A 14709-nucleotide genomic window follows, 5' to 3' on the forward strand; every position below is an offset into this window, starting at 1 on the left:
ATTTTTTTCAGTTTTGACGTGGACAATGGCACATCATCAGGACGGAGTCCCTTAGATCCAATGATGAGTCCTGGCTCAGGACTCATTCTACAGACCAACTTTGTGCACAGTCAGCGGCGGGAGTCCTTCCTGTACCGATCTGATAGTGACTATGACCTCTCTCCAAAGTCCATGTCAAGGAACTCCTCCATTGCAAGTGATATGTAAGTAAAATGGACATCTTCATTTATTGACCAACAAATGTTCAAGTGCGATGACGAGATTAACATTCCCCATGTCTCAGAATAACCAAAACATATTTGTATTTTATTGTCTTTGAAAAGATATGTACTGCATGGACACATTTCAGGATGAAACCTTTAAATTCTACTTTCTGGAAATTATGGCTTGTGATATTAGTGAACAAGCACTAATGCTTTTGCTTGAAATTCATTTCTCTGCTATTTTAGCAGGTGTGTTAACTCATTCATTTTAAGTTAACACTGCCACTATGTTGGTAGAGAGAGGATTTCCAGATGAACTACATTAGTGTTCACACGCTAGTATCCAAGATATAATTTAAGGGCTAATCATTTTCATCCAATTGTAGCTCTTAGTGCAATTAATCCAAATATAGTAATTATAAGGACAATGAACTTGTTAATGGAATTATTTTGTTTTTTTATGAACTGGGTTGGAACCCAAGCTAGAGCTTACAAGCTGCAGTACTTCAGTGATTAAAATAAACTTTTATTTATAATATGTTTAATGAATAATAATATACATTTATTACAACTTCATAAAAAGTTTTTGTTTAATTATGAATTCCCAAGGAAATGACAACATTCAAAAACCAAAATGCATTAAACTCTGACAACACAAGCCTAGAATATTGATCATATTATCAGATCAATGCTTAACACTTCCATATGACATTCCTCTGTCTGCTGTTTTAATGCAGGCTTTAGCCTGTTTAATTTCAACGGATAACAGCTCCACTAAATAGCAGATAAAGGAATGTTCTACAAATGCACTAAGCATTCATCTGCAGTAGCAATTTTTAGGTTACCGCAAAACAACGAGGTGAGAATTTCCTTGTGTGCAAAATGGTGACTGATTGCACAAATGAATAAACCCATCACTTATGCTTCCTCTTGGTAGAGTGTGGTTTGTTAAACACGTGTCAAAATACTAAAATGAGAATGGTGTGTGGTAGACCAGATTTTTGTCTATTTTGTCAGCAGTGCACAGGTCGCAGCATGTGCCCTCCATAGTGAGTGGTCTCCCTTCCTAAATTTGGGATGACAAGGAGCTAAAGGAACTAGGGTCCATAAGGCAAAAATCAAAATGATTCCCAAGCTTGGCTAAAATGGGTAGTGTGCAAAGATAAGATCCAGACAAAACAGATTATTTTTGTCTGGCTATGCTTCTATGCATGCAGAGAAAAAATATCATGAAATCAATCACAAATTGCAAAAATCTATTAATGGTCTGGAAAATGTCAAAATATGCACAAAATTATGTTTGCATTTAAGTTTAGCATAAATCACATTTGCACATGAGAGAAAAGTTTTAAATGCACTTGGTGGCTTAAGAAATAAATAGTAAAATGAAAATTAAACCATACTAAAACATAAAGCTGTAAAGAGGTTAATTCAGTCCACCATTGGAGTAACTAAGGTCCCACCCTACAAAGCTCATCCTAGCCCTTTGGTCTTGAAAGAATCATAGTCCATGTATGCCATTTTCTAAAATTTTAGATTTGCCTCATCTTTCATCAACATTAAAACCCTCATGGTAATTTAGAACCCTACATATTATTTTGAGAGCTCATTTTTGGATCAGCTCTAAATGAATTATTGACAGAATTAAAATACTAAACTGGCAAATATATTCCATTCAGGGTGTAACCTTTGTCCTATAAAACAAGAAATCTTCCTTACTAAAATGTATTAATTTTAAAATACTCAAATAATGCAATTCTCACTAGTCTATTTATACAAATATGCCCCAAAATTGCAAGACTTGTTGTGCTGGAATGGAGATGTATAATTTTAGGGCTATAGTCTATTTGAGGATCCCCTTTAAGATTATTAGAAGTTGCAATAGAAAGTAGATTTTCAGTGTATATAATCTCTTCGAATCAGGATTTCCAATTGCATTTTTAGTAAAAACACAAGTTATTTCTTTCTCATTGGTGACTGACCACATGACTGGCCCATGAAGGTTATCTAGGAGCCAGCTATCTGAAAAATTGTTATTCCAGGCATTGCAATGGTATGACCGCTGAGTGATGATACAATTTCTGATCATTAACCACAAATAGAAGTGGAAGTGGAGCTAATTTGCCATCCCGAGTCAGTTAATCCTGAATTGAATCCCAGTTTCAATGTATTGTACCAAACCCTTTGAGTCTTATTCATAAAGAAGGCACATACCACATTTACAAGGGCATGAAGGATAACAATTCTCAACTATAAGTGTGTGGCAATCGTCTATTTTTGGTGATTGATCTGTAGGGGTTTGGTATACCTTTCAAGCTGGATAACACTCATGCATTCAATTTACAATTTTAATCCATTATAAGAGGAAGGAAAACCTTCATACACTTGATTAACAATATGTGTAAGAGATATTGAGTAGTGATGATCTTTATGGGGGAGTTGTGCACAGTCCCTTTAATCTAACAAGCATAGTATGACAGTGTTTGAAACAAAAGCAGAAACTATCAAATCAGTAAGCCTTGTTTTCTGTGCGTGGCTGCAAATGCAATTTTCGTTCTTCTCCATTTGCTCTACATTTTACTGATTGAACGTTTCTACACAACCACCCATCAATGAGGACACCTGACAAATTAAACAGTGAAATACTTGTGTAACTAGACTGCAATACAACCAATCTTAAAAAAATGTTTTCTAGGTGGCGTTGTGCAGTAAATTGGGACTACACAATGCTGTGCTACGGAGAGGTATGGTATGGGTCAGACTACAATCCCTGATCGTGGCAGTGCTGCCAGCGTAGGGTATTGAGCAGAGACTAGGCACTTTTCCCAAGGGGACTGAGAAAACATGAGGGCAGGTCACCTTAGACTGTGCTCACACACCTCCCAAAAGTTAGCTCAGACATTGGCCCGGAAAAGCGCTCACCGCTGACCCGAAGAAAGCTGCCCACAGAGATTTCCGTGGTGAGAAGTTTGCCTTTTCGACGTTCAATTGATTTCAGCACTCTGTAGTGTGAATCCCTAGTGTGATGCTGCTGTGACGTCAACAAGCTGTCTAAGTAGCCAATCACATTGCAAACTTCTCAGAGAGAGGAAATCAAGAACTGAGAAGTTGCTTTTATCCGGACTTTTTAAAAATGTTACAGAGAGCGAAATAAAGATTGGGACTTTCACATGGGGATAAGGTAGAAGCTGAAATATCATGAACAAACTTTAATTTTTTTTAAAGTCTTTTAAAAATGAAATTTTTATCATAATGGAGAAATTTGACACTCCACAAATATTAAAAATGAGCTTTTTAGGGCCATAAATTTTGTTTTGCAGTCAATACACTGTTAAAACCCCAGTTACACCTATTCTAACAAGGCTTAACATTTAACGGGGTGTTTAACTGTGATATTACCACAGAAAAGCCCACGTTTTCATCATTTTCATTGATTTCACTGATTTCTGGCTATTGGCGGTGGAGGGTGGAATCCACAGCGCAGCCAGTGTCAAAGCAGTGAAGTATTGACCGCAACGTCAGGATTTCCGCATTTACATGCGCATGCGCTAAACCCTGAAGCTGCGATCAGTTTCAGAAGGGTAATGATGGCAAACACCATTAGTTCGCCATCATTACCCAAAGCAAATTCCAGGCCATTACATTGGCTAGGCCTGGGAGCAAGTTGCCTGCTTCCACTGCATTTTCTTTGTAATCTTTTAAAAAATAATTTTCGTCTTGTATCTTCTGTAAAGCTAATAAAGGTATCATAAACCCTAATGATGTACTACACTCATTACATTCTATTTTCCTGTCTCAGATGCCACACATGCCATATCTTGATGCACCTGCTAGTATATCAGGCTCATATTCAATTCTAGTCACAACTACGTTTAATTATACTTTTATAAAGGAAATATACATAACCAATCAGCAATTGATTCTAACATTACAGCCGATATAAATGATCATTTAAAGTTGCAGCTAATGAATTTAAGCACTTAGGGCACTTCAAATTAATGGCATTTTTCTTTTTAGGTAATTAGGACAAATTCTAAGTAAATATATAAAATTGAAATTAGGATGAAAGAACAGTTATAAGTTATAAGTTGCAACTATTCTTGTTACTACTAGCCCACAAATTTAATATATGGGGCTTGCTGATGTTGCTTGTAAATTCATGCAGTTGGTCTTGGATTAACCATTGTCTCACTAGGAAAGATATACTGCAACTCACAACATAAACTGGTCAGGTTCACGAAGATTATATTCTACCCTTAAGAATTATAAAATGGTCACTATGCACATGATTACATTCTAAGCTGGTGTAGGAAACCGAGTTATTATACCCTCTTATTCTTTGTGGGTGTCACAGTCTGCTGTTAAACTCCTTTGTGAATGTCAGTGTGGAGCATGCTTACAACTGTCATCAGCATTCTCACAGTACTTGATCCCCGCAGTACAATTTTTAATTTCAGAATTGTAGTTAGTACACCTTATTGAGTATTATTATTTTTATATTGAACAATAGATGCTATTCAACATTGCTAAAGATTGTAGCTCTCTCACTTCGTTCTGCTGATGCTTTATTGTGACCTTGTTCCCATGTTTTTAATTTCATCAGAACCTCTTGATGGTATTATGTCCTTTAACAGTAACTACCTCTATAATATCCATTATTCTAACTGTTATTGTTATACTTAATTTAATCATTGTGTTAGTAGATCAGTGTATTGTTTATTGTGCTATTTCTACTTTTTTTACAGAAAGTTTATTTTGTGGAATACACCATTCAGGTCTCAAACCAAAAATGGTTAAAATTAAAAAAGGGAATAAATAATGGCCCTGAATTTCCGATTGGAGGCTTCCTGCGGGCGGATACCTCCGATCAGAAAAAATTCTGCGAGCTTACTTGCTGGTTCCGTAGATACCGAGGCTTCCGCTCCTGGGCCTCTCCTCTTCGAAATGTGCAGAGGCCCACGTATCTCAGGGGCGCATGCGGTTCGCAAGTGCCCCTGGGATCATGTGGGCCAGCCCAACCAATGGAAGAAGGGAATCCCCCTTCATACTTTTGACAGTTCCGTACATACAGAACTGTCAAAAGTATAAATGGGGCTGACTGCAAAAATGCACCAACACACTGAAATAAATAAATAAAAACCATTACATATATAAAATTAATTAAAATGTTAAATGTTAAACAAAAATTTAATTTTTTGAAAAAAAAGTTTATATGTTGTAATGGGGCTTAATATAACCTTACCTTATTGGACAGGGTTTTTAATTTATAAGCAAGTGATAAAATCTTATTTTTCTATTTTTTTAAACTCTTATGCTGGTAAAAGCAGGGCTTACGCCTGCTTTCCCCAGGCATAAGAATTCTATGGCCGTTCAGCGGGCAGAAGTTGAGTAAATAGCGCAATTCTCCACTCGCAGAGGCACGTTTCTTGGGCATGCGGAGGATCTGTCAAGAGAATTCAAGAGAATTCTTGACAGATCGCAAGTTCCGGGTTTCAGCGCATGCGCTTCGCATGCTTAAACCTGGCACTAGCGCGGCCCCTACGGGTGTGTACACACCGCGGGGGTTGGAAATTCAGGGCCTATGTGTTTTATTAAAAGCTGAAGAGCTCAGAAGTTAATCTGTGTCTCTTGGCTAAATTTCTCAGCCACCTCAACATTCATCTCCTTCACATTAATAGTATTTGTTTATGGCTGATATTGCAGCTGAGTTGACCAACACTGAACAGCATATTTCTTCAAAGTTTATACCTCGCAACAAATAGTTTTCCTAAATAATGGTTTGATATTTCATATAGTTATACCACAGTTTATTAATATGTTTTATAACTTCTCTGACAAGGATAAAACAGAAGTGAGTGAAAAGGAATTTCTTAATGTCAAGAAGAAATAGATAGTCTAACATTGAGACTGTAATGAATGTGCACTTTGTACCAGTGTTATACTGTTCAAGCAAATGTAACTGTTTTCTATTTACTTGTATGAAATGTAATGCATCAGGGGGTCCCAACGTCCTCCAACTCAAAGTTCACGATGCTGGTCCATGGGTTTGACTCCCTTGTAAGTGACGTATGAATAAAAATCTGCCTGGTTTTATTCCCTCTGGTCTGTTCATGTGTGCCTGCAAGATTTATTGACTTTTGTGACAGACCTGATATTCTGCACGAAACATGGTTGTTTCAGATCCGACCCTTTGCCCCAATCATTAAAGCTGCAAAATGTTGGAAGTTCTCAGTTGGGGGATCATTTTTACCTGAACTCTATTTAAGATCAAATAATATACATAGAAATCAACCTCAATGATGATTAATAATTTAATTGTGCCGGTCCCAAAATCTAAATCTAAAAAAGATGCAAAAGATGAATAGACAAGATTTATATATCACTAGTCCTATCATTTGAAATGTTTTTTAAAAAAAAACTTCAGTTACATTTGCAGCTTTAAGTGAATGTATTAATAACCATTTCTCTTGATCAGTATAGCTATTATTCTGTAAAGTGCTTAAAATCAAACTAGTGTATCGTTGACCTGTTCACATATCAGAGCTTTCTTGCAAAGATTTAGATGGGCTTTAAACCAGTTGTTTTTTGATCAGCAGTAATCAAGCATGCCTTGATGAGGTTTTTGTTCATGTTGCTGTCTTCACCGTAGAAAAAAGCTTTAAATGCCTTTGCATTTTAATTTTTTAGCTGGAGGTCCATTTTTTAACCTCAGCATTCATATATTCCCTGATTTTACTCTTTCCCCCAAAACACTGAAAGCGATTGATTTCACAACATGGTAGAAATATGCCTCCTATTCACTTTGGGATACCACTGTAGTTTGAGTGGACATATATTCATGTTTTTCTGATGTACTTGCCCTAAGTACCATTGAGAAAATGGTCAACAGGGAGCAAAGTATCAAACCCAACAACCAGGTCATTTGAAAGCAAAAGCACAGCCATATCTGTTCTCTATTGGTCAGGGGGCTGAATTTCCAGTGTTTTTGCTCCACCACTGGACCGCTAGTCACCTGCAGCAACAGGGTCTTTCAGCAGGCGGAGTAAGTAATTCACACTTGTATGGGTGTAGCAGAGGTGCCCACCCTAACTGCCAGCAGGAAAATCAGAGCAATGCCATGCTGCGTTAATAAAGCCAAAGACTTGAGGGCATTTTTAAACTTCTTTTGCACGACAGGTCTCCAGGGCCTGTCTTCTAAAAGTAATCGATCCTCTCTAGGATTAATTATATTTGCTGGGAAGCATTTTGGAGCTTTTATTAGGCTCACAACAAAACTCATGTCAGCTCTCCATTGGGCCTGTGGAGAGCCTGATGGGCAGAGGTCCACCCCCAGAGGGCGATCTTCCTAGAAATCTGGCCCCCAGCTGTGGGTGTCAAATTAGAAGTTTCATGCTGTGGGACAACATTCACCAGATGTTAGGTTGATTTCATATAGGACCCTTACTGCTAGCAGATAAATGTTTATATCATCAGTCTGAGCAGGACTTGAACAATATCCCTTAGCTCACCTAGTCCTTACACCTTTCATTCGGCATGTGAAACAATATTCACCACAGTAGCCTATAAAATTCTAACATGCCAGTACTGAAACATATCTACATTAAAATAATATGGTATATTTTTACAGAAACTAATTTTTGTGTACTTATCAAAGTTATGGATGTCAGTGCTCGAGATAAAAATATGTTTCTCTTTTTGCCACCCAGTGTCAACAGTAAGCATTTCCAGGCCAGGTCCGGCACAATTAGGTGCAAAGTAAAGCATCCTTCATTCTTCCCCAGTGATTGCCTTGAAATTGGACTATTTGAATATTAGCATACATCTTTCATATGAAGCTCCTTTACCTGAAATTTAAGAGACATTAAATTGTTTAAAAGAAAATAAATCCGTGAATAACCTGATTTCATGTTCTTTAACTCCAATCTCAGAAGAGCATCCATTGCTGTGCTAGTAAACATTCGTTCAATGTCTACTATCCTTATGATCTCTCTGATTGAGGTTGTCAATACATTTCTTTTCATTTTGACTCCTGCTCTTTTGACAGTATTCCCCAGTTGAGATGACAAGCAGACAACCTACTCTAAAGCCTCTGTTAATGCGACACTTTTGATGGCGGCAAGGAGATGTGTGAGAGGGATCTGGGATCATTTGTCCTCCAACTTTCCTCCTTGGCATGAGGAAATGTCCAGCCTCTACACTACTTTATCTGGCTGGGAGAATGCAAAGAAACACATTCTTAATCCATTGCACCTACTGACCAAAGTATTACTCTGTAGTTTAACCAATGGGAAGCATGGTTGCTGTGGGCTGAAGCCAGGTTTTACCTGAAACTGCTCTACCTAACAACCTGCAACCACAGCAAAGTCAACTAACAGACTGCAATAAAAACAAAAAGGGGCAGGAATACACACAGGTCTGTCAACTTCTGCAAAGAGAATAGATAGCTTAACATTTCAGGTGTAGAGTTTTCAGAGCAGGGCTGCCACTTCTAGAGTAAATAGGAACAGGAGTAGGCCATTCAGCCCCTCGAGCCTGTTCCACCATTCAATTAGATCGTAGCTGATCTGTATCTTAACCCCATCTACCCGCTTTGGTTCCATTACCCTTGGCTAACAAAAATCTATCAATCTCAGTTTTGAAAATTTCAATTGACCTAGCATTTACAGCTTTTTAGGGGCGAGTGTTCCAGATTTTCACAACAGTTTTTGTGAAGAAGTGCTTTCTGACATGCCCCCTTGTTCTGGATGCCCCAACGGAGGAAATAGTTTCTCCCTATTTACCCTACCAAATCCTTTAATTATCTTAAACACCTCAATTAGATCAACCCTTAATCTTCTATACTCAAGGGAATGCAAGCCTAGTCTATACAATCTGTTCTCATAATTTAACCCTTTTCGTCCAGGTATCATTCTGGTGAATCTGCGCTGCATCCCCTCCAAAGCCAATATATCCTTCCTGAGGTGTGGTACCCAGAACTGAATGCAGTGCTCTAGCTACCTCAGTTGTTACTCCAGAATTAATCTAAATATATGCACCTTTTCAATCTGTCTCCTTTGTCATCAGTGTATGGAAAGGCATTTTGTGTTTTCCAAATGTTTTATAAGCCTTTTTGAATAACCTTAACAAAAATTAAATAATCCAAGTAGAAAATTGAGCACGCAAATTGAACAAGCATCACGTTAAAGGCTGAGATATCACTCAAAATAATTAGTTTAGATATGATTTCGGACTATGAATTTTTGATCTTTATGATGTTTGCCCACTTGGAAACCTTGTTGATTGCTGCATCTATCATTTCAATCAAACCTATACTGATCACCAGAAAGGGACCCTGTGAAGCATTTTACAGTGTACAGTAATATCTGACTTACATTGACCATGGCACCTCTGCGCAGGAAATTTGAAACAGTAACATACCATTCCTTCTTCAGTTTGTGTTAGTACAAAAGAAACAGCATTTTCAAATGATACACCTACTGAAATAAAGAAAGCAATCAGTATTAGCGCAAGAAGGGATTGTATGCGTTTATTTGTAACCAAACCAGGAATTATCTGAATGTTTATATTACTGTTGTTTAGGTGATAATTTTTGTGAATGTGTACTGTTTGCTACAGTGGAAACCTGTTTACCTCCCTGGAAGTTACTCAAAGTACAGGTTGTCACAAAACCGCATTACAATAAGAAATGCATTTTCCTTGTTTTGTACAATACCATTGCGACTAATGTCACCTGGGCAACAAAAACGCCTGAAGTATCTTAACCTCAAGTAAGTTTGCTGTAATCTTGCAGTAGAATGGAAAGGCTATTTCTGTGTGTGCTTTTGTACTTTTTCCCATTTTTGGGCCAAATAATGGGCTACCTTATCATTAATTTTCAAAGCATAAACAAGATGCCTTCACTGTTGTTCAATTAGCAGTTTTGACGATGGGAGTTTGGTCAACTGGATTCCTGCTGTACTTCATTGAGTCGCAGGTTTTAATGTGCATGATTTAACTATTAACCTTCTGAGTACTGGGAATACAATGAATTTCTACATGTGCAGGCAAAAAGCTCCAGATGAGCTGATGTCATTTATTCTTTATGTTCTGTTCCTGACATGATGTTGCAGTGGAGGAAAAACCCAGCCACACTCAGTACTCACAGGGCTAAAGAGTTGCCTGATGCCTCTCCTTAAACCCCTTAATTATTGATGCAAGCCAGCAGCACATGTATGGCAAAATGACTATGCTTACTGGGACAATGCTGTCATCATCCTATAAACCTATTTCACTAAAAGCTTTGATTTCTTTTTACAGCAATACTATAGTGGTGTCGTGCAATATGTATTCATTCATTCAAGGTTATCCCAACAATCCTAAAGTTGGTTTAAAAAGACAAGAGCGCCCTGGGTATTCCTTTTAAAAATCAAATCATCACAAAGAATTGAACATTTGTTTTTTTCTTGTTGATCTTTCCTGAATTTCTTTGTTTAAGCTGCAAGTACGAGAACATTGTCCATAATACTGCCTTACAGCAGTTACTCAAGCCAAGCAGTGTAGTGTGAAGGAGCTGATTGAACTTTGAGTTTTTTAAAAGGACACTGTCGGTGACAGCATCCCTCTTGAAATACTTGAGCACCAAGAACAATGTCCCATTACAGTGAGAGAGCATTTCATTCATTTATCCCCTTGGTACCCAGTGAGATGAGCATAACCTTTGTCTGCTTCAGACTTTCTTTTGATGACTTTGTCCCTGTTGATAGGATTAATCGCCATCAGAGACCCAGTTTGGTTTCACGGAGATCAGAACCAGTGCTTACATTGGCGGTAGGAAAGTAAGTGAATGTAGTAGTTGTTCCTTTCCATAAATACTAATGACTAAACCCTAAACAACTCCCTTAAAACCAGTGACTGTCGTGTTTATCTAATTGGTTCACCTGAGTGTTTTGCAGAGAAGTGAGGAGGCTAAACAGACAATTGGAATTTTCTGTTATCACCCTGCCCTTTCCCTTCCTTTATTGTCCAATTATTGGTGTATCTTATTTTTAGATGTTCCACAAAGAATGAATCTTAACCTGGAAAGAATTAGTCATATGGCTTTTGAGTTTATACCTGTGAAATTCATAACCTCTTTTACAAGCAATGTTTATAAGTGTCCCAGCAAAGGCTGCCATTACTGATTCTATTTTGAATTTTAGAAATATTTTTACTTTACATTGGGAATGCCAAGAATGTTATTTTACTTTGTTTTTCAGGTCACAACAGGGAGGTTTTTTAAACAATGATGTTAAATCTATTTTTTGATAGTTATATCACCAAAATTTGTATTTTGTTCAAAATTTTCCCTGGTTCATAGGCTCCCAGCCCTGTGCAGCTGCGTGGACACGGAATCATGCCTGCCCCAGTACTAGCTCTCCAACTGGAGCTATCTATTCAAATCCCGTTTTCCCTGGATCAATTTATATTCTTCCTTTTCAAAATACCTAATTCTCTTTTAAATTATATTATAATCTCTGCCAAAGTAGTTACTTCAGGTAAAGCATACAGGTGACTGCAGACATTTTCAGAGCTCTGGCCATACCAGCCATGTAAAGAATTAACTGAGGGAGAACCTCTGGCAGTTTTTGCTCCCATCTCATTGGCTGGGCATTTCATGCACCACTAGCTGTTGCAGTTGATGATGCAGCCACGATCGGCAATCTGAGGAGGAGACTATGTTCAGGTTTCAGTGATATCAAATCCAAGTCTGCTGGCTCCTGATACACCACTGAGTTATTTCATTAACAAAGTAAAATAGAACCTTCTTCAAATGAATGCTTTCCCTGATGAGATACAAAGCTGATATTAAATCCAAAAAAACCATAGAGGAGTAGCATCCTTTAGCCCTGTCCCATACTTACATATATCTCATATTTCAATCTGTTGTGCAGTTAAAGGGACAGACTGTCTTTTTGGAGGAAAGCTTAGAATGAAATGCTTTCGCTTAGTGAGGTCAAAGTCATTTGCCATTTTCATCACTGCAGCATACATAATTCATACAGTAATGCATTTTGACATAATTAATGTCACCATATAATGTGTTTTAAATAAATAAAAAAGATTTGACATATACCTTTTCATGAAGACGGATACTCTTTAATCGCTTTAGTATTGCATGAAGAGACACATTCAAATAAAACTTCAATATCGTATTAGTCCAAATTAGTAGCAAAATACGCAACAGATTTCTAAGTGCCAGTGTGAATTTGGCAGATTTGGCACTAATTTTTCATCTGTACCAAACAAATTCAATCTTAAAGCAATGTGTTTTTTTCTAATTGCAAAAACCTTGTGACTAATTCTGAGGTGGAACTATGTGAATTCTTTAACCTGAACAACCTCTTTGATACCTGTCTAGTACTTTTGTGTAGAGAATGATGGATAAACAAGAATAATTATAAGAAAATAATCACCTTGAGAAGTTCAGATAATGTTAAGATCAAACCTAGAGTGAATGGTCTGTTGTCGTCTGAACTCGTAACAGAAATTATTTTCATTGTAATCGCACTAATCCATTATTCTTATACTGTATATGCATATAGCAGTATCATAAAAATTTAAATCAGTCCTATCAGAGCTATGTGGAAGGAGGGACTTTATTCTGGTGAAAGGTGCCCTCGATGTCCTAATCAACTGATGTGTGATGTGTCTTTTTGAAAGATTCAATCTGCGATGTAATCACTGCAGGATTGCAGGAACTGAATGTGTCGTACAGTACTGGGCGATAACACTGCTCTATATATGATACAGATGTTAACATTCAGCTGATAAATATATGTTAGATGTATTGCTTTACAAGTAAAAGTAAGACTATTCCTGAGAAGAGCTGCATGGAGCGATGAATTTCAATCCTTTTCTGCATCACTTTCCTGTTTTGGATGACGATAGCAGCACTTCTGCACCAAAATCAAAAAATATAATATTTACTTTGATTTTAATAAATGTGGAAATGTTTCATGGTTCTATAATAACTGTAACATTACTTTGTTTTCTGTACATCTGTATAGATTTGTGGTTACAATCAGTGGAATTAACCTGATATAGAAGGGATGTGTGGTCTATGTTTTGAAAGCCGATTTAATTCTGAAAAGATGAAAAGGAGTGGTGTTGAGTATGAAGCCCTGTACACGGACAGTGAAATACAGTGATATTGTTGAAGGAAATGCTTCCTGCTTTTTTACACTTCTCTCCTTAAACTAATTGGACCATGCCTGATACAAACTGTATGTTAGTGCTTGATGTGCTGCATAAAGTCATAAAGAAAACTGTTACTTTTTATCCACTATTAATCCTGTGTACTATGGAGGTTTCATGTGCGGAAGTAGAAAAATCCAAACTTTATGTAATAGTATATATATGCTGAGGAAAGATATTCAGGAAATAGTAGTTGATAAACAGTGTGTTACCTCAGGAGGATGCATTTTGTTTCAAAAAATAAATGTTACAGCATTAACTTAATTTAAAATGCATTTTTATTAATTATACCATATGTTTTCTAATTTCATTCCCCCCCCCAAAAAAATAAATCCATGTTTCAAATGAATGGATAAAAAAAGTCATGAGAATAGGTTATCTACATGGAATTGTTTGTAGCGTGTAAAATTCTGACTGCTCATTTGCTGGTCAAGTGCCATTCTGCAGGGCTGATTGCACTGATTTAAAAAAATGTACCTAGGATGTGGGTGACACTGGCAAGTATTCACTGCCCATCCCTCGTTGCTCTAAGGTCAACCACATACTGTGGGACTGGAGTCACGTGTAGGCCAAACTGGGTAGGAGCGGTAGGTTCCTTTCTCTGAAGTACATCCATGAACCAGTTAGATTTTTACAACAATCCAATGGCTTTCATGGTCATTTTCTGATGCTCGGCCACAAATTGCAAGATTTATTATTTGAATTCATGTATTGAATTCAATTTCACTACTTTTCATGGTAGCAGATCTGAGCTGGCTGTCCTTTATGAACCCATATATTTCTAAATGCTCACTAATTTACCTGAATAATGGATTCTAAGAGTTTGTCCACAACTGACTTTAGACTAACAAGTCTACACTTTTGAGCAAAGGTGTTACATGGACTATTCTCCAGTCCAATTGTGCAGCCAACTCAATTAACTACATGCAACTGTCACATGTGCAAACATTTCCTAGTGAGAGGGAGCAGTCAGGAATCTTTCAGTGATTGGCTATTAATACAAGCTATTTTAATATTGATACAATTAGGTAACTTCTTCATGGCAAATCTTAGAGGCAGCTTTTTAGGGAGTTTTCGGGCAAGCTCCATTTCTGCCACCTCTAAAAACTTTAGGTCGGAGCACCCTGTTAGCTGCTAAAAATGTTTGCCTTGCAGCAGATGTAATATTGCCTGGAACATAAACTTTAACAATGTTGTTTTTGCAGGGCTGTGTTTTTGTTCAAGGTACCTTGAGTAACACAACCATGTCGTCGTATCACAGATAATGTCATTTTTGTTGTATATATTTTCAGTG

The 14709-nt window shown here is 37.3% G+C and overlaps 1 protein-coding gene across 5 annotated transcripts in view; it reads left to right on the plus strand.

Moving 5' to 3' along the window:
* The window catches only part of LOC147123367 (3',5'-cyclic-AMP phosphodiesterase 4D-like), a 480913-nt gene that overhangs the window by 224350 nt on the left and 241854 nt on the right, over positions 1–14709 (plus strand). For 2 of the 5 annotated variants that reach the window (XM_085971653.1, XM_085971660.1), the window contains exons 2-4: positions 12–203; positions 6201–6260; positions 10946–11017. In XM_085971653.1, coding sequence (XP_085827779.1) covers positions 12–203; positions 6201–6260; positions 10946–11017 — 324 coding nt within the window. Of the gene's footprint in view, positions 1–11; positions 204–6200; positions 6261–8117; positions 9971–10945; positions 11018–14709 lie in introns of those variants that run through there. The other 3 variants (XM_085971668.1, XM_085971685.1, XM_085971676.1) reach the window with 3 other exon arrangements.

This window comes from Somniosus microcephalus, chromosome 2 (assembly GCF_052327205.1).
Source record: "Somniosus microcephalus isolate GS21.2 chromosome 2, FLI_Smic_1.0, whole genome shotgun sequence".
NCBI lineage: Eukaryota > Metazoa > Chordata > Chondrichthyes > Squaliformes > Somniosidae > Somniosus > Somniosus microcephalus.